This window comes from Aristolochia californica, unplaced genomic scaffold (assembly GCF_029961685.1).
Source record: "Aristolochia californica isolate CCGP_79_NKW_82.1479 unplaced genomic scaffold, dmAriCali1.0.hap1 SCAF_12, whole genome shotgun sequence".
Classification (NCBI taxonomy): Eukaryota; Viridiplantae; Streptophyta; class Magnoliopsida; order Piperales; family Aristolochiaceae; genus Aristolochia; species Aristolochia californica.
In genome coordinates this window covers 18,717,596-18,736,716 of record NW_027181793.1, presented here as the reverse complement: position 1 = coordinate 18,736,716, position 19,121 = coordinate 18,717,596, and the positions used below count along the sequence as shown (strand labels likewise).

General features: G+C 37.6%; 1 protein-coding gene across 2 annotated transcripts in view; it reads right to left on the bottom strand.

Annotated features, from left to right (window-relative positions):
* LOC137945590 (F-box/WD-40 repeat-containing protein At3g52030) overlaps positions 1-19,121 on the bottom strand; it is a 29,361-nt gene that overhangs the window by 7,417 nt on the left and 2,823 nt on the right. The window contains exons 4-7 of one of the 2 annotated variants that reach the window (XM_068791530.1): positions 17,702-17,800; positions 17,412-17,515; positions 8,566-8,655; positions 5,143-5,285 (exon numbers count right to left, since the gene is read on the bottom strand). In XM_068791530.1, coding sequence (XP_068647631.1) covers positions 5,143-5,285; positions 8,566-8,655; positions 17,412-17,515; positions 17,702-17,800 — 436 coding nt within the window. The remainder of the gene's footprint in view (positions 1-5,142; positions 5,286-8,565; positions 8,656-17,411; positions 17,516-17,701; positions 17,801-19,121) is intronic. The other variant, XM_068791531.1, reaches the window with a different exon arrangement.

Below are 19,121 nucleotides of genomic sequence, written 5' to 3'. Positions count from 1 at the left end.
CTGGCTCGAATTTTGAGCCTAATCTCAACGCAGCTCTTGCTGCTTTTCCCAAGACTCTCTTCTCTTCTCAATTTCTTCAATCTCTCTCTTCTAAATTCTTATTTTTATGGTACCAGAGTAGTAGAAGACATTCTCGGGCAGATTTCCTATAGCCGAGGCTTCAATTTCCACATCGATCAATCTTATTGAAGGTCCTCTCCACCAATTTTTGGACTGGTAGGTTAAAAATAAAAATAAAAATTCTTCTTCTTCTCCCTGCCATAACCATTTGGTTGATGGTTTCTACTGCCTATTGAGCAGTCCTATGATCTACTGCCCTTAAAAGGTCCCTAACTGAAACGTTAGCCCCTTTCTTACCTGTGCACTCCTCCCAAGACCCGCGTCATCACCTCTTGCCTGCGTCATCATACCAAGTACCCACTAAACTGATTTTTCTCAAGTTTAATTGCTGATTTGGAGAGTGTGCCATTACCCATCAGATTGTAACTTGAGTTTCCTGATTATGCCCTAATTTTGACTTGTGCGGCCCACTTAAGCTGCACAGGGTTCTTTTGTTGTAGTAATTGGAATTTTTTTGGAGTAAAAGGGCTTGATTTGGATAGAATTGTGGTGTGTTTGATAGGATAAATGGTAGAATCCAATAATCTTCAATCATTTTGCTGAACTTAAACCTATTGAGAGTTCAGACAGCAAATACTCTCAATCTTTCTAGATTACTTTAGTCAGATTGAATGGATCTAATTATGTTAATTGGTCCAGGTCGGTACTTATGTTCTTGAAGGCCAAAAGAACAATCAAGTATATCAGAGATGATCCCCCTATCCCTATAAATGAAGACTAGGAAGTGGAAGACCACCAGGTAATAGCATGGTTCGTGAAAAGTATGGAGTTACATTTCAGTAACCAGATTTTAAGCTGTGGGACGGCTAAGGAGATGTGGACCACACTGGCCTCTATTTTATCTTAAGAAAGCCATCTGTCTCATATTTATGAACTATATGTTAGATACTTCAACATGCAAAAGGGTGACAAGTCAGTTACCAATTACTTCACTGTGATGAGGAGTGTTCTACAGGAAATCAGCACCTTTCATCCGTTTACTACAAATACTGATGATATACAGAAAGAGAAAAACCAGATTCAAGTTGCCAAATTTCTAGGTAACTTAGGATCTGATTATGATGCTATTAGGGCACAACTGTTGGCCAATGATGAAGTCACCTCTCTTGAACAAGTCTTTCACAGAGTTATTTGAGCAGAAGTAGTGGCTGGTAAACCTAAGAAGGATACTCGTTTTTCAAACGCAACTGCTCTCAACCTCCACTCAATATCTAGTAAGTTTAAGGCAGGATGTCATGAGAGCTGTACTAGAGGTAGAGGTAGAGATTCCTCTTTTCGAGGTCGTGGTTGGAGTGATAGAAGGGATCAAAAGTGTATTCACAGTGGTCGGACCAACCACTTTTCTAATAAATGTTAGGAGAAATTTGGCAAGCTAACATGGGCAAAATTTGTTAAGACAGTTGTTTCTACAACACACTCTGCTAGCATAGGTACGCCATCATTGAATGTGTCCCATTCACCTTCCCAAATCATTGATACAGGAACCTCTACCCACATGTCAAGTACCGCGTCCTTGTTTCATTCTATTCACTCCTCTCGATCATATAGTCATGTTACCTTCATGGATGGGTCTATCTCTCCTATTCAGGGGGAGGGTTCTTTTCATACAACACATGATATATCTTTGAATTTTGTTCTTTTTGCTCCTAATTTTCCTATTAATTTTCTATGTGTAAGTCACATAACAAAGTCTCTGAATTGTTCTATAACTTTTTCTCCTACCTCTTGTGTGTATCAAGACTTGAAGACAAAGGGGATGATTTGTTTAGGATGTGAAAAGGGTAGGTTCTATTTGATGGAGAATGCTCCTACTCAACAGACTGTGGCACTAAAGGCCAAAGAATCTCCGCTTCTACGGCATTTGCATTTAGGGCACCCATCACTAGCCAAACTCCGACCTTCTTACCCTTTCTTTGCCAGTTCATGTTTCCTTTGATTGTGAATCCTGTCAACTGAGAAAGCATCATAGATCTAATTTCCCAGTTAGTTCTAGTCATAGGCTTCATTCAGATGTGGGGTCCATGTTGAGCCCCTAGTCCATTTGGATTCAAGTATTTTGTGTCATTTATAGATGACTTTAGTAGAGTCATATGGTTGTATCAACTTCCAAAGAAGTCTAAAGTCGTTGATGTATTTGTGAAATTCTTTAATGAAATTACAAATCAATTTGACGCACGTATTAATATCTTTCTTATTGATAATGGACTTCAATTTCTCACAAATTTGCATTATTCTAAGCACTATGAGGTATTACTCATCAAACATCTTGTGTTTATTCTCCCCAACAAAATGGAGTGGTTGAACGTAAAAACAGGCACATTGTGGAAGTGTCTCTTACATTAATGTTTCACATGAACGTTCCTATGTCATTTTAGGGAGATGTTGTGTTAACTTCATGTTACTTGATTAATCGCATGTCTTCATCTATTTTAAAAAGACAAGTTCCTATGCAGGTTTTAAAACCCAATTGTAAGTTATTTGATGTTGTTCCTCGTGTTTTTTTGTCTACTTGCTTCATTCACTTGTGTGGTCCACCTACAGGTAAATTATCTCCTCGTGCAGTTAAATATATTTTTTTGAGTTATTCACGTCATCAGAAAGGATACGAATGTTATGATCTAGTTAAGAGAAAGTCTTATGTATCCTCTGATGCTACATTTTTTTAAAACACTCCTTACTTTGCTCCTTCTATAGAGTCTCATTCATCATGTGAGTTCTCATTGAAGTTACGGATGCATCCAATGCGGGTTCTACTCCACCACTCCAGGTATACAGTTGGCGATCTCGTCATCTTCTGCCTGCGCCAGTGCCCACTGAGGCTCCAATAGATAAGCTCGCCCCTCAAGACAAGCCATCTTCCTTTTTGCCTACATGTTCGATTTTATCTGATTTGGTAATGTACCTCTCATCTTATCTCTTGATATGTTTGCTTTGATTTATGTCACATTTCTATAAATCTTTTGTTATGTCTTGGTTTGTGTCTTCTATACCTCGTTCAGTGCAAGATGTTATTGCTTCACATGAATAGAAATGAGCAATGGATGAGGAGATGATGCTTGGGTATCTAGGGGCACAAGGAGTCTCTGTGATCCTGCTTCTAGGGCAACTATTGTGGGGTGTCACTGGGTCTACACCATTAAATATAAAACTGATAGAACTATTGATCGATATAAAGCTAGATTGGTAACCAAAGGCTATACCTAGACATACAAACTTGACATATTGGAAACATTTTCTCCTGTGGCTAGACTCACTTCGGTTCGTATTTTGGTTTTTGTAGCAGTTAACTGAGGTTGGCCATTATTTTAGTTGGATGTCAAAAATGCATTTTTGTATGGCGAATTCAAAGAGGAAGTATATATGGAGCAACTTCCTAAGTATGTGGCTCAAAGGGAGACAGTGAAAGTGTGTTGGTTGAAGAAAGCTATCAAAGGGCTTAAACAAAGTCCTTGAGCATGGTTCAAAAAATTCAGCAATGCAGTGATGAATTTTGGATTCCATAGAAGTCATTGTGATCATTCTATTTTTTATGCTGCAAAGGAAATTGGTATTGTTGTATTTAGTCGCGTATGTTGATGATATTGTGTTATCTGGGAGTAACTTAGAAGGAAATTGAGGAAGCAAAAACAGATTTGTCCACACACTTTCAAACTAAAGATTTGGGACAATTGAGATATTTTCTGGGTATTGAAATAGCTCAAAGCAAGAAAGGTGTTATTCGATGTCAAAAGAAGTATGATGTAGATATGTTGCTAGAGTATGGTCTCTTGGGAGCTAAGCCTGTGAATACTCCTATGGAAGTAAATGTTGAACTTTATGACTCTCACACTCCTATTCCCAAGGACAAGACCCAGTATAGACTCCTAGTTGGGAAATTGATTTATGCAAAAGTTATTAGGCTAGATATATCCTATGCCATAGTAGTAAGCCAATTCACTGAAAACCCAAAATTGGTACATTTAGAGGCAACTCAAAGAATTTTGAAATATTTGAAAGGTGCTCCTAGAAGACTTACTATATTGGGATATTACGATGTAGATTACGCTGAGTGTAAAATAGATAGAAGATCTTCTACTGGTTACTGCTGTTTTGTTGGAGGTAACCTAGTGAGTTGGAAGAGCAAGAAACAGGCCGTAGGGGCTAAAGCTCAGGCAAAATATAGTTTTTTTTTTTTTTTTTAAATTCTAGAGGAAGAAGGATGAGAGGAACCCCCTTAGCATTAAAAGGAAGTAAGAGTGGTGACTTCTAACCCAGCTCATTGAGTTACTAAAATGTTGAATAAGATCAATATTCAGTGCTTTTTTTTTTTTTTAAATGATACGACGGCTCATATAGTTAGTGAGCTTATGTGGGTGAAATTTGTTCTTGTTGAGTTTGGGTTTCCTGCTTTAGAACCTATGGTTATGAAATGTGATAATCAAGTTGCTATTTTCATAGCCAGTAACCCGGTGTTCCATGAAAGGACGAAGCATATAGAAGTAGATTACCACTTCATTAGAGATATCGACAGGTAAAGGAAAGTGGTCACCCCATATGTGAAGTCCTCATAACAACTTGGAGATGTGTTTACAAAACCTCTTGGAAGGCGTGAACACCTTGCACTTTGTGACAAGTTGGGACTATTGGATATTTACTCTCTAGCTTGAGGAGGGAGAGTGTTAAAATACTGATGCAGGGGTAGTTTGGCAATTTTACCAAACTCATGTGGAGGTCATAAGATTCCAGCATGTCAAGTTACTTGTCTGTATGTTATGTTTCAAGTTTGGCATAATTCTGTTGTGTATTAAAGAAGTAATAAGGGATATTGTACATAGGGGCATTATTGTCCTGATGCATCAAGCCACCTGAGTGATACAATAAAGAGGGGACTGGCTCGAATTTTGAGCCTAATCTCTACAGCAAGTAGACTCAAAGCAGCTCTTTCTGTTTTTCCCAAGACTCTTCTCTTCTCAATTTCTTCTCTCTCTCTCTTCTAAATCTCTCCAAGATTCTTTTTTTTCACCTTTAAGTGCATAAACTTGCCTGCAAGAGCAGTCGATGTCCTTAGGTAACCCACCCGTTGATCAAATGAGAGACCAGCAACAGTTATACTTCCAAGGGAAGAACCACTGACAATCATTTGATCATCAGTTAAAGCCAAGCACGTTATAGACCCTGAATGCATCCTACAAAAACAAATATAACAGATCAATGAAATCATCAACAGGAAAACAGAAGACGGGAAGACAGGAATCCACAGAGTCGAAAATCGACTAGAGTAACATTGTTCTGCATGAAAAAGATGCTATACAGCTTCACAGGAACCAGATAACACAAATATACAAAACCTAGCTAACAGTGTATTAGAAAGGTAATCACAGATAGCCTATTATGTAGTGATTAAACATCATGATAACATTTTGTTTTTTATGGCTCAAAAAGAAAAAGAAAAAAAGGAGCAGGAAACACCCCAAAAAGATACAGAAGAAAGAAAATAAGAATACAAATAAAACCTAGGATATAAATTCCCAAAAAGACATTGGTGTGAAGCTCACTTTTTGGCAAACATATCTGTTTAAATATGTATTCAGGGACATAATGGTAATTTTACTTCACATGCGTCCCTCATAGGTTAGATGTCTTTATGTTTTTATTCGAACATATTGGTTAATTCTGATATATAAAGAGTGATAAGGTGTTTAGGAATGAGGTGTAATGTTGTTCTTGTATATAATTATCTTTAAGTGACTGAATAAAAGAGGGTCAGGGTCTAGTTCTGATCCCAACAGCTGTTGCTCTCTTATGTGCAGCTTCCTCTCTATCTATCCTTCTTCTTTCTCCTCTCCTCTCCACTTCACACTTTTGAGTTTTTACAATATCCACTATGGAACTCACCAAGTAAAAGAAGTGATTCCAAGTGATTCCCAGCTGATCACAAATGTCAACATTCCCCCTAAGAGATAACAACATTTGAATCTCCCTCCATGATCAAAGGTTAAGAAGTTATCATTATGTATATGCAGTATAAGTCCTTGTAAGTAGCCCTAACTTCCACTCAAGTAGAATCCACTTCACCAAGAGTGAATGAGAAAGAAGGAAGAATGATCCCAACCCATTTGCTGATCTGAAAACATGATGCCAAGATATTGAAATACAACTAGAAAGGACCATAATCTGCTAAAAAAAGAAATAAAATCTCCAGGAGAAATTGCCATTTCTGCTATACCCGCAAAAAACTATGAGAGTCCTTCAACCATCAGCGAGCTAGAAGAGAAGTACTGCTTGAATATTTTTAATCCAGTTAGGATCAATCAGATTTCCACTTCCTTGGAGTCCACAACCCCAAGATGGATAGAGTAAGAGACCATAACCTGCCCAAGGAGTTTTGGAACACACCCCAACATCCCAAAAGGCCAGGGTTGCCAAAGGTGCTCCCTTCGAAATTCAGCTTGATGGTCTTTAGTGGAGGAGGCAACCAAACTAAGCTAGTAGAAGAGCGGCAGTGCGAAAGGCCAGCAAAGGAAGTGTAGTCTCTTCTATGGATGTCAACCAGAATTTCAGAAAAGTCTTTGACAATTTGCAACTGAAAGATAACATCCCGCATAACCCTAGCTTTCAAAGCTGAGTGGGAGGAGAGGAGCACTTATCGGAGAAGACTATTTGTTGAAGAGCAAGTATGGAAGAGTCTTATATGACTCCCGTAGAAAGAAGCCTCGCAGAGCAATAATTAATATGGCGGAATCTTACAGGAGTTTTATGGGAGGAAATCTCATATAAGTATGTCAGTTAGAGGAGCTTTCATTATGTTAGTCTTCTATTTATGTTCTGTTATTTAATTGTTTTAGGACTTATAATGTTTGACTTTGGGTGTAACTGGGACATGACTATTTTAATTGTAATCTAATTCCACTTGTTTCCTCAATTATAAATAGAAACTTATTGTCCTCAGTTATAATCAAGCCAATGAATTATTTTTCTTTTCCAGAAATTCAACACTATCTAATTTATCTCTTTCTAGATAATTCATGGTACGAGGATGCTACTGGCTTTTTCAACATATCACAACCAAGACCCAGACCCAAGAATCAAACCCTAGAAGGTGGCTGGGATACAGATGCTCAACCAAACAGAGAGAGAACCAAGTTTTGCACTGGAGAGAGAGCAGTGCAGCAGGTGGTCTACAGATTTATTTTCAACCTTTCATAATCTGCATATGAGAGAAAGGCCAGTCGAACGTCTTCTGGTGAGAGGTGAGACTGTCAGTGGTTGTAATCTTTCCATGAAGCAAGCTCCAGGTGAAAAAAAGGACCTTAGGGGAACCAAGCAGCTTCCAAGTGAGAGGCAAGGCAACTAGATGGAGACAGGCTATTGAGGAGGACATTGCAGCATGAAGAAATCAGAAACTTACACTCAAAACCCACATCCAGATAAGGGTGTCCACCTTGTCACTAATGCAGAAAAATTATCAAGCAAGGCAAGAAGGTCGCTAATTCTAGTGCTTGCCCTCAATCATATGTCTTCTAAAATCGAAGTTCCGGCTAAGCTTGCAGGCATTTGTGGACAAGAGGTTACCAATAGATGCATCGGGGTTTCTTGCTACTTAGAAGAGTCTAGGGAAGGAGGTCATGAGGGGAAAGGCACAAACCCAAAAGTCCTTACAGAAGTTACCACTGTAGCCTTTCACCACTTTGAATCCAATACACTCCACAAGTCTTTAAACTTGCTTATTTGCTAGGAAACAATAGTAGCTTCAAATCTTCTAATGAAGGATTTTCCATACTTCAGCAGAAAAAGGACAAAATAGGAGGTAGTGTGATTCCATTGAAGTGGAGCTGTGAGTGTTCTTCGGATGGGGACTTTGTGTGATCTTTCTCCACTGTGGTTATGGAAGAAAATTCGGCCACGCTTATAAGTTGGTTCTCTTTAAGAAAGAAGACTGCTAGATGCCTCCTTGGTAAAAATAAAGAGATTCAAGATTTATCTGCTTTTATCAGCCATGTTTCTTTTTATAACAAACTGCGCCTTCTTGATATAGATGTTCCAGCTGGAGGGGGCATTAAATTGTCTGATGAAGGTATTTATGTAATTTTTTCATGTAGGTAGTATAAGTATTTCAGTATTTGTTCCTCCTTCCTTGCATCATCTTTTTATATGTCTATTTTTAGTTATTTTAGTCAGAATCTTGATTTTTATGTAATATAGGAGAGGAGGGGCAATATTGTTAATTGGCCTTGTCTTACATTTGAGGGATATAAATAAGAAGCTAGGGGTCGAACTTGACCCCTAAGAAAGAGTCTTCCAGACTCTTTTGTGAACTCCTTGTTCTTTGGACACTCTTTTCTTTTCTCACCCTCGTACCTCTTTAATCTCTTAATCCCACATTTTCACAACTTTTATGCTTCAAACAGGGTAAGCAGATATTCACAGCAAAAGAGATATGTATATGTGTGTATATATATATTGTACCTGATAATTCGAGAGCAACTCTGACTATACATATCAAAAACACGAACAGTCCCATCCCCACACCCAACTGCAGCCTCAGGATCTATGTATCTGAAACAAGATGTAAATGAATAAATGAAAAATAGATGGATGACCACAAAGAAGAAGAGTACACTATTAACTTGGTTCACTTAAAATACCCTAGGGTTTCATTATTTAGAGTGGAAAAAATAAGGTTTCCAGCAAGAGGAGTGTTGCTGGGGCTTCGAATTAGAGTAGAGTGAAGATGAAGAAAAACAGCAAGTAGAGAAAGAGAAGAATGGGTGTGTGAGATAGAGAGAGAAAGAGAGAAAGTTTAGGCCAGCAAGAAATAACGAAGAGAGTGTAACAGTTCTCCAAGACTCAACCTTGTCCTCTTTCATTTATAGTACTGCACAATCATGTCAAAATGCCCATAGACACTGATGCAATAAACTGCAAACATACATAACATGGGGAAAAAAGAATTATAAACCAGTATTTATGAAAAAGAGATTTTTTTGAATGTTGATTAACACATTACACCTCATATCTAGGTGAAACTTGAACCCAAGACCTTCAATTTTAGGTTCTTCAGAAAATTCTTCTCCTCTTTTCTCCTTTTCTCTCAATTTTCTTCTCTTCCTTCACCCAAATCTTGATTTTTACATGGTATCAAAGCTCTAGATCGTTACTGGGAATATTCTACTACAAATTCTTGCCATTTTTAGGACCAATTGGAAGGAGAAAAACTACAGGTTTTTTATGTTGGTTCATAAAAGTAAAGTCTTTTTCTTTTTTTTTCTGCCATAACCCTAGGGTTACTGGTTTTATGAATAATTGAAGCTCTACACTTTGATTGCCCTAATCGGGATCCTAATTGGTTTTTTTGAGATCCACATCACCCAATCCAGTGTAGGATGCTTGCGTCATCATCCAATTGATGATGTCAACCCTAATTGCTACTACTTTTGCACAATATTGGTTGAAATAGCTGTGAATTACTGGTTATTAGATTGCTGAAGTGCGCATATCCTATTGTTGTGCCCTAACCCTAAATTGTGAGTGGGGCCCACTTTTGTGATATATTTGAAAATTATCTGGAAGCTTAAATTGGTTTTTTTTTAATCATACATCAGTATTATGGCTGAATAGAAAAAGTTTATACCCCGGCTAGAGAAAATTTTGGGTCTGATGGGAAAGATAGCATCATGATTACTTCAGAAAAATTAACAAAGCCTAATATCTTAATTGGGCTAAGTCTGTCAAAATGTATCTTAAGGGTAGAAAGAAGATGAAGTTTATCCGAGATTATCCCCCAATGCCTCCAAGTGATGATTGGGAGGCAGAGGACAGGTTATAAGCTGGATTGTCAATAGTATTGATTCTACTCTGAGAAATCAGGTGATGAATTATGAGACAACAAAGACAATGTGACTGTCTCTAGAATTTTAATATGCACAGGAGAGTAATCTCTCTCGAGTTTGTGAGTAGTATATAGACTTTTTTGGGTTGAAAAGAGGAAATCAAACTGTTACAAAGTATTATAGTGAATTCCTTGGCATATGACAGGATATCAATGTATATCATCCATTTACTACGGATGAGAATGAGTTGAGAAAACAACAAAATCAGCTGCTTGGTGCAAAAAAATTGGATGGTTTAGGTGCTGAATTTGATGCTATTAAAGCCCAATTGTGAACTTCAGATGAAATTTCTACTCTCTCTACCACTTTAAATCGTATTATGCGGGCTGAGAAGACTATTGTAACTGGAGCAGGTAAAGGAGGTAAGATAATGGAAGTCATTGCTCTTAACGCTTCCAACACCACATCAGCTCCTACAGATTCCTCTAGAGGTAGAGCTAGAGGCAGAGGTAGTGGCAAAGGTAGAGGTACAGAGGGCTCAGGTAGAGGTAGAGGACGTCGTGATGGTAAATCAGAAAATAAGTGTGTTCATTGTGGCAGATATAATCATTATTTTGATAGATGTTGGGTTAAGTTTGGGAAATTTGCATGGGCTAATTCTACAACTCCTAATAGTGGAAGTGGGAGTTTAGATTCTTCTAAGTCGATTACACCGGGTGCTCCAAATGAGATGCAACAATTGATACAACAACAACAGTAGATTGTTCAGCGCATGGCTCAAATCTTTGCTGCCTCGACATCAACATCTGTAGCTCATGCTTCCATCCCAGTTCCTAGTTCTACCAGTGTTGACTCAAGTATGGCAACTTATCATGTTCACTTGTCACTGTCCTAGGTTCTTGACTCCGGAGCCTCCAGACACATGTCAGGTATGTCGTCATTGTTCTCGATTTAAAGAGTCTATGTGTCAAACATGTTAATCTTGCATATGGTTTTACCTCTCCTGCTAGAAGAGTAAGCAATATTGCTCCTACTTCCTTTCTGTCTACTCAATCAACGCTTTTTATTCCCAAGTTTCCTTTAAATTTGTTGTCAGTTAGTCAGCTAGCCAAGTTTTAATTGTTCTCTCACATTTTATCAAACTCATTGTGTTTTTTAGGATCTCGCGACGAGGAAGACGATTAGTTCCACTCGTGAGAGAGATGGGCAATACTACTTGGAGAACCATCAACAGAATAATATTCAAGCGTTACATACCGCAAATTTTCCTTTACAGTGGCACTTGCGGCTAGGTCATCTATCTACAACAAAACTGACTCGTCTTTCCAGACATTCCTTCTGTTCTTCTTTTCAGTGCTAGTCGTGTCAACTGGACAAGCATCACAAAAGTTCGTTTCTAGTCTAATCTCATAAAACCAGCCATCTATTTGAGATTATACACTCAAACATTTAGGGTCCTTGTCCTGTGACTAGTCAATTTGGTCAGAGTTATTTTATTTCCTTTATCGATGATTTTAGTAGGTGTACTTGAATTTACCTTCTTAAGGAAACATCTGAAGCCTTTGATGTATTCAAACTTTTCTTTAATGAAATAAAAAAATCAGTTTGTTGCTTCGCTTCATATCTTGTGTACTGATAATGGCCTGGAGTTCATGAGTCATAAATTCCAAGTCTTTTGTCAAGAACAGAGAAATATTCATCAGACATCATGTGTCTTTACCCCTCAACAATATGGTGTAGCTGAACGTAAGAATCGCTATTTACTGAAGGTGTCTAATACAATGATGATACATATGCATGTGCCCAAGTCTTATTGGGGCGATGTCGTTCATACAACCTATTTCTTGGTTAATAGAATGTCTTCGTCTGTGTTAGAAGGAAAAATACCTATGTAAGTTCTTTTGCCATTCAAGCCATTATTTCCTATTTCTCTTTGAGTGTTTGGATGTGTCTGTTTTGCACATGCATTTGGATCTTCCAAGGATAAGTTGTCTCCTCAAGCAGTCAAGTGTGTATTTTTTGGGTACTCTCACACACAGAAGGGGTACAAATGTTTTTTGACCTATCCACTAGAAAAATATTTTTATCTGTTGATGTTACTTTCTTTGAGGATGTGTCGTTCTTTTCCATTATGTCCTTACCTTCTGATCTTGTTGCCTCACCTGAACTGGCAGCAGTTATCCTTTTATCAGTTGATGAGCCTGTTGGACCATCATAAGCTATCACTGTCAAGAAACCATTGTATATAAACGCCGGAAAGAAGTATCACCACCGACTCTCTCACAGGACCATGACTCTAACTCATCTCAAGATCCTGGAGGTAATAATCTACATCTTCCTATTGCACTCGGGAAGGGTGTTAAGAAAGGAAAAGGTACGCGGTATCCGTTATCTCAATTTGTGTCTTTTTGTTCCTCATTTGACTCCTATACAAAATTTGCTTTGTCCATTTCTACTTGCACTATCCCTTCTTCAATGCAGGAGGCTCTCTCATCTCCTAATTGGAAGCAAGCTATGGATGTTTTGATAGATTGGGGCACTTGGCAACTGTGTGATCTACCATCACAAGCCAAAGTTGTTAGTAGTCGTTGGATTTATACTATCAAGTATAATGTAGACGGTACTATAGAGCGGCATAAAACTCGATTGGTTACAAAGGGGTATACTCAAACATTTGGTATTGATGTGTTTGAAACCTTTTTGTTTGTTGCTTGTTTATTGTTTGTTCGTATTTTGATCTCAGTTGTAGTGAATCAGGGGTGGTCCCGACGTCAATTGGACATTAAAAAGGCCTTATTATATGGTGATTTGGAAGAAAAAGTATATGGGGGAAACCTCCAGGATATGTTGCTCAAGGGGAGACACATAAAGTATGCAGAATTAAGAAGGCGATTTATGGGCTGAAGCAGAGTCTACGTGCTTGGTTTGAAAAATTCAGTCAGGTTGTGGTATCTATGGGGTTCTCGAGGAGTCATTATGATCACTCCTTGTTTGTGATGAAGAGATCCTCTGGAATTGTGCTGCTTTTGGTTTATGTAGATGACATTATATTATCTGGGAGTGATATTTCTGGTATAGAGGATACCAAGTCTAGTTGGTCTGCACATTTTCAAACTAAAGACTTGGGACCGTTGAAATACTTTCTAGGCATTAAAGTGGTGAAAAGTAAAGAAGGTGTTGTGATGACCCAATGTAAGTATGTCATAGATATGCTTCAAGAGTATGGTTTGGTGGGAGCCAAGCCAGCCGATACCCCAATGGAAGTGAGACATGACCTCCATGATGAGCAGAATGATGAATTAAATGACAGAACACAGTATCGGAGGTTAGTGGGAAAGTTAATTTATGCAACAATTATTAGACTTGACATTTCTTTTGCAGTAAGTATAGTGAACCAGTTTATGGAACGTCCTCGAAAAATCCACTTAGAAGCTACAAAAAAAATTTTAAGGTATTTAAAATTAGTACAAGGAAAAGGTCTTTTCTTTAGACCCAACAATCATATGAAGATAGAGGTTTTCTCTTATGCAAATTATGCAGGATCCAAACTGGACAAAAAGTCAACTTCTGGATATGGTGTATTCCTAGGAAGAAATTTGGTTTGTTGGAGAAGTAAAAAACAGAATGTTGAAGCCCAGTCTAGTGCAGAAGCTGAATACATGGTGATGGCTCACACATTGAGCGAGTTGATGTGGGTTAGGTCAATCTTACAAGAGTTGGGTTTCAACCAAGATGAGCCGATGAACATGTTTTGTGATAATGAGGTTGCAATCTTTATTGCAGTAACCCAATTTTCCATGAGATGACTAAACATATTGAAGTGGATTGTCACTTCATTCGAGATGCATTAATGAAAAAGGAGGTAGTAACTTTGTTTGTTCGGTCTGGGGATCAATTGGGAGATGTCTTCACCAAGGCCCTTGGCAAGCGAGAATTTATATCATTTTGCAACAATTGGGACTCCCAGATATATACACTCCAGCTTGAGGGGGAGTGTTAGAAAATACATCCAGGGGTATTTTGATCATTTTACTACTTCAAGGGTTAATTTTCTTTATGTAATCTTATTCCGCACGTTAAATTATATCAGTAGGTAAATTTTCAAGTACATAAGATGAGTAGTTATGGAGATATAAGGAGATTAGGTCACACTTAATAATTGCTATTTTTTTTAAGAAGAAGGTGAGCTTTATTAATAAGCACAAAGAGAATAAAAAAATGACATGAGCGATTTGGATACAACAACGGATTGTAAGGAAGACCCATTTTTAGTAAGAGAATCTACCAATGGAATATGAGTCCAAAAACAAGTAAAAAAGGAGGATATGTCCTGGATCTTAATAGTTACTATTACTCTATTAGTACTTATAAGTATTACATTAGTACTTGTTAGTTATTACTTCTATTAATTTATAGTATAATTATACATTTATTCTAATTAATTATAATTATTATTAGCTATTACTATCAATAATTATTGCTCTAAATTATTGATTAATCCTTTCTTTTACAATAGATTAAAATATAATCTATAATCATCTAATAATTAATTAGTTAATATGTGATTAGCTAAACTTTGAGTCCCCAAGTGAGGGCACATGGTCCAAGTTAGGATATTAGCAAACACTATTAAAAGACACATTAAACAACTAACAATATAAAAACATGATTAAAATAGTAATTTGTAATTATTAATTTATTTTTTTATGAAAGTGCGTATATTGATAACAAGAGGGGAAATAAAAACCTAGCTTTGGGGGCCTGACTCCACAACAAAGTGTTAGAGAGACACACCCGCCTTAGCTTGAGAGTCTGCTAAGTGATTAGCTGAGTGAGGAATGTGGTTCCATATACAGTTTAATTCATTAAATAAATTATAAATTTCATTGAACATATCCCAATGACGCCACGAGGGATGACCATGGTTAGCACACCAATTGATGACTACTTTTGAATCGCCTTCAATAAAAAAGGGGCCAGAGAGGTGGCTAGAGAAGACCTTGAGCCCATGCAAAAGGCCAGAGAGTTCTGTAGTAGTAGAATCTGAGTTGCCGAGGGGACCTGCATATGAGAAGAGGAGATCGCCATTTTCATTGTGGATAACACCACCAAATCCTGCAGGACCTGGGCAGCCTAAAGCACTGCCATCAAAGTTGAGTTTTGTGTACCCAGGTGGAGGGGGGATCCACGTGGTCATGGTAGGGGGGCGAGAGGGTAGGGACATCCCAGCAATAGATTGCCAATTTCCTCTGAAGTTCGAGTCACTGAACTTTTTGAATTCTTTTTTGTTTAAGAGCCAGACAGAGACTTCACTAGAGATCTACTCAGTTAAAATCTCAATAGGACAAGATTTGAGTTGGAATTTCCTTCTGTTGCACTCTTTCCAGAGAGCCCAGATAATGTGACCAATAAATCAAGATAAGATCATTTTTCCTAATTTTGGGAGTTTTGTACTGACTAAGGAGAGGATAGTGTCAGCAATGTTTCCAGAGGCACATAATTGAAGGCCAATTTTGTTTAAAAGGGAAGTCCAGACAAGGTAGGCAAACTGACATGAGAGAAGGACATGTGTTGTTTCTGGGGTATTTATGCAAAAGGGGCAGTGAGGGTCCAAGACAGAGGTGCCCCTACGAATTAAAGCATCAGAGGTTAAGATTTTGTTTCTGCAGGCAAACCAAATGAAGAACTTAGCACGTGGGGGGGCGAGCAGATCCCAGGCATACGCAGCAGGGTGTTTTGGGAGGGCTGAGAGATTGTTTAAATATGTATAGGCAGAAGATGTGGAGAAAGACCCCTTGGGACAGGGGGTCCAGATTAGAGTATCATTATTGGGAGAGTGAGAAGGAGTTGGGATGCAAGGAGGGCTTCAGTATCAGTGAGATGTCTTCTAAGGTTTAGATTCTAGTCCCCATTTTCAGACCAACTATACGAGATATTGATCTCTAAGTTACCTGAGAGGCCAAAAATTTTGGGAAAGTTATTTTTGTAATTATTATTTAAGCAGCAAAAGAAACAACTAGCAAAGGTAAAGGTAATAGTCGCTGAAACCTACACACTGAAGTTCTTGTATAGTGGGATCAAGCCTCACATGAAAAATTCACTTAGGAAGTTGAGGACGAGTTCTTTTATGTGATTTCCAGATTTTGAACCTTGAGGACAAGGTTTTCTTAGGGGGTAAGAGTATTTGCACACAAGGGTAAAGGTAATTTCAACTATTAATGGGTAGTTCAGTCCTTTCACTACCATAATTGGATTAGAAAGTTAAGGGTAGAAGTGGAAGAAGATTTGGTGCAAAGGAAGTATAGCTAGCATCCCTAGTTCCCTTGCCTAGAATAATAGTTTTCTAGTTAATTACTTTCTGAGATTAGAACCACAAGTCTAATTCAAACTCTATGTATCACTAATGTAATCTATTTAAAAACTTGAATTGGACGAGTTCAGCATCTCAACCCAAGCTCTTCTTTTAATTGTCAGTCTTTTTTCCATGATTAGCTCCTCTTCCTTTTTTCTCTTAGTCGAGTTGTAGTTCCCTCTTTTTCCCTTGTTAGAAGCTAAGGGTCTTATCAAATTTCTTCTCCACTTGAATAGCAACATCATTTCAAGAAGTCCAATCGGATAGGGCTCGAGGCTCATTGAAAGAACCAATAGGCCCAAAGAAAAAAAAAATAAGTAAAGACAAAATATAAAGGAAAGGCAAAAGGCAAACAATCAGAGAGGGGGAACCCTTACAGTTCAAATGCACCTTTTCTCAAAATAAAAAATATAAAGGAAAGGTAGGGTAAAGAAAAAGGAGTGAAACAAAAAAAGTAAAATTCTTAATCAACAAAAACATAAAAAATGATTGCAAATCACAAAAAATGATAACATCTTTTTTATAATAAAGATACATATTTATTATTATGTAGAAAGACTTGATCAGGTAATATAGGTACAATTATATCTCAGTCATAGTCTATAACCACAAGAAGAATCAGTTCATAAATCCCATAAGAAAGAGACTAAAATAAGGAACTCAAAATAAGGAGACTAAAAAGAAGAAGAAGAAGAAGAAGAAGAAAGGAAGAAAGAGAGAAGAAAAAAAGTAACTCATTGAAAATGTAGAGAATAACTTCGAGTACAATTGCCAAATATAAAATCATTTAAAAGCATGTAAAACCACACTGAAGCACAGGGACAACAGCTCATGATCAGAGAACAAAAATATGGCATTCTTGATTAGCAAGAGTTGCATACATCCCATCATCTCTGTGAATTATATATTTTTATTTATGCATGCAAAGAAAGGAAAAATACAAACACAAAAAAAGACGCAAGCAAATAAAGCACAAGGGAGAAAAAAGTCAAATGTTTAAGGTGCGGTAGCTTAGATCCATGGCAAAATATACATGACAGTACTGTAAATCACAAGTAACAAGCGATCACCAATGTAGTATATTTAAAAATACTGTGAAAAGTAAAGAACATGAGCATTCAAATACCCACCGCATGCATAAGCCACGTGAAAATGTACCTTCCTTTGAAGGAAATATACTTCTTTTCCCTTGACGCCTCCAAATGCATAAATGACCTTCAATTAGACCAACAATCTAGGAAGAAAAACCAGGTTAAAATATTAATACTTATATTATGCTTAAAAGTACCACCAAGTGAACTTCATTTTGTTCAAACAAATAGAAAACTTAAAGTGCATAGCATGATGATGCATCAATAACCAAATTCCTACATAAAAAAACTAGATAGTAACTAGTGCACATTTCTAGTGCTAGTTATACCTTACTTTCATCAAAGTCGAAGTCAATTAATGGGCTCATACGTGGCACAGAATATTCTCCCAAACATTTATAGCTTTCTGAGGACCACAAGCGAACTACCTGGAACCACCATGAGGAAAGACCAGTAATAGAATGGTATGATTGATACAAATGACTATTACAAAAAAAAGGCTGAAAATTCAAGTTATATGGGAGAATAGATGGAGCAAGAAAAGCGAATGATGTGATTACAAGACAATAGGAACAAAGGAAATTCAATGGAAATGGTTGAAAAACCAGTACAGGGGCATTTTGGTCATTTCACCTTATCCTCATATTTATATTCTGATGTAATCTTGTTCTCTATGTTGAATTAGGTCTATAGTCCAAGATCCAAGTACATAGGACATATAGAATGGGAGATATAAGGAGATTAGGGTTTCACTTAAGTGAGGAGTAATTTTGTAAATTCAGCAAGATCTCTTAATTAAATAGATTGGGGGTGTTGTGCACGACTCCCAATGCAGCTCATTCTTGAACCCTTTTCTCACTCTTCTCTCTTTCTCTCTCTTCTCTTACTATTTTTTCAGAAATATGATGCCAATCTAAAGAGATGAACGTCATACTTTGGTTCGTAAATGAGGTATTATATAGACGTCATATTTTTATATGATGGCTTGCTATTAAGCTATTGGTGAAGGTTATTGATAAACGACCAGTTATCAGAGTGGCTTGTATGTTCTTGGCAAGTTTCACTCCCACACTCTAGGTGGCAACTCCTGAAAAACGGAAGATTATCTAGGACAGGCAATCGTTATAGATTCAGTATAGAGGAGATTGACGAGGAATCGTACCACCATGTTTCAGAAATGAGGAAGGAAATGAGAATTGAATCGATACACTTACTTGGGACCTCATCAAGTTGGAAACGGTTGATTGGACATTTGGAGAGTTTGAGTAAAATGATGGCCACTTTATCACCCTTAACATTGCAGAAGAGGTTGTAAACCAAGGAACACTTTCATATTGTGCCTTCATTTTCCTAATCTTTCAAGAATGTTCTTCAAAACATTGGACATTCAATGCCCTAACCCTATTGAAATGTCACAGTTTCATGGTAGACTGATGCTCACCATTGACCCAAGCTACATACTAGAGAGTAAACAAGCTTTAAGAAGGTGCCTCATTGTTGTGTCCTCAAAGTGTAGCTCCAAAGACTCTTCGATTTCTGCTTGGGTCAAGAAAACATGGACACTTCCTTTTTCAACCCCCCATCACGTTTTGGGGGAAATACAAATAGATTCTTGACTTGCAGCCTGAAGTGGAGAAGGATAGAATCCTTTTGCAGGGTACAAATGCTTTGGATGATAAAATAGCCAACATAAGGGAACGGGCTCCTCAAGTTCAATTTATGAAGGCTCATTATTAAGGGTGGGCATGA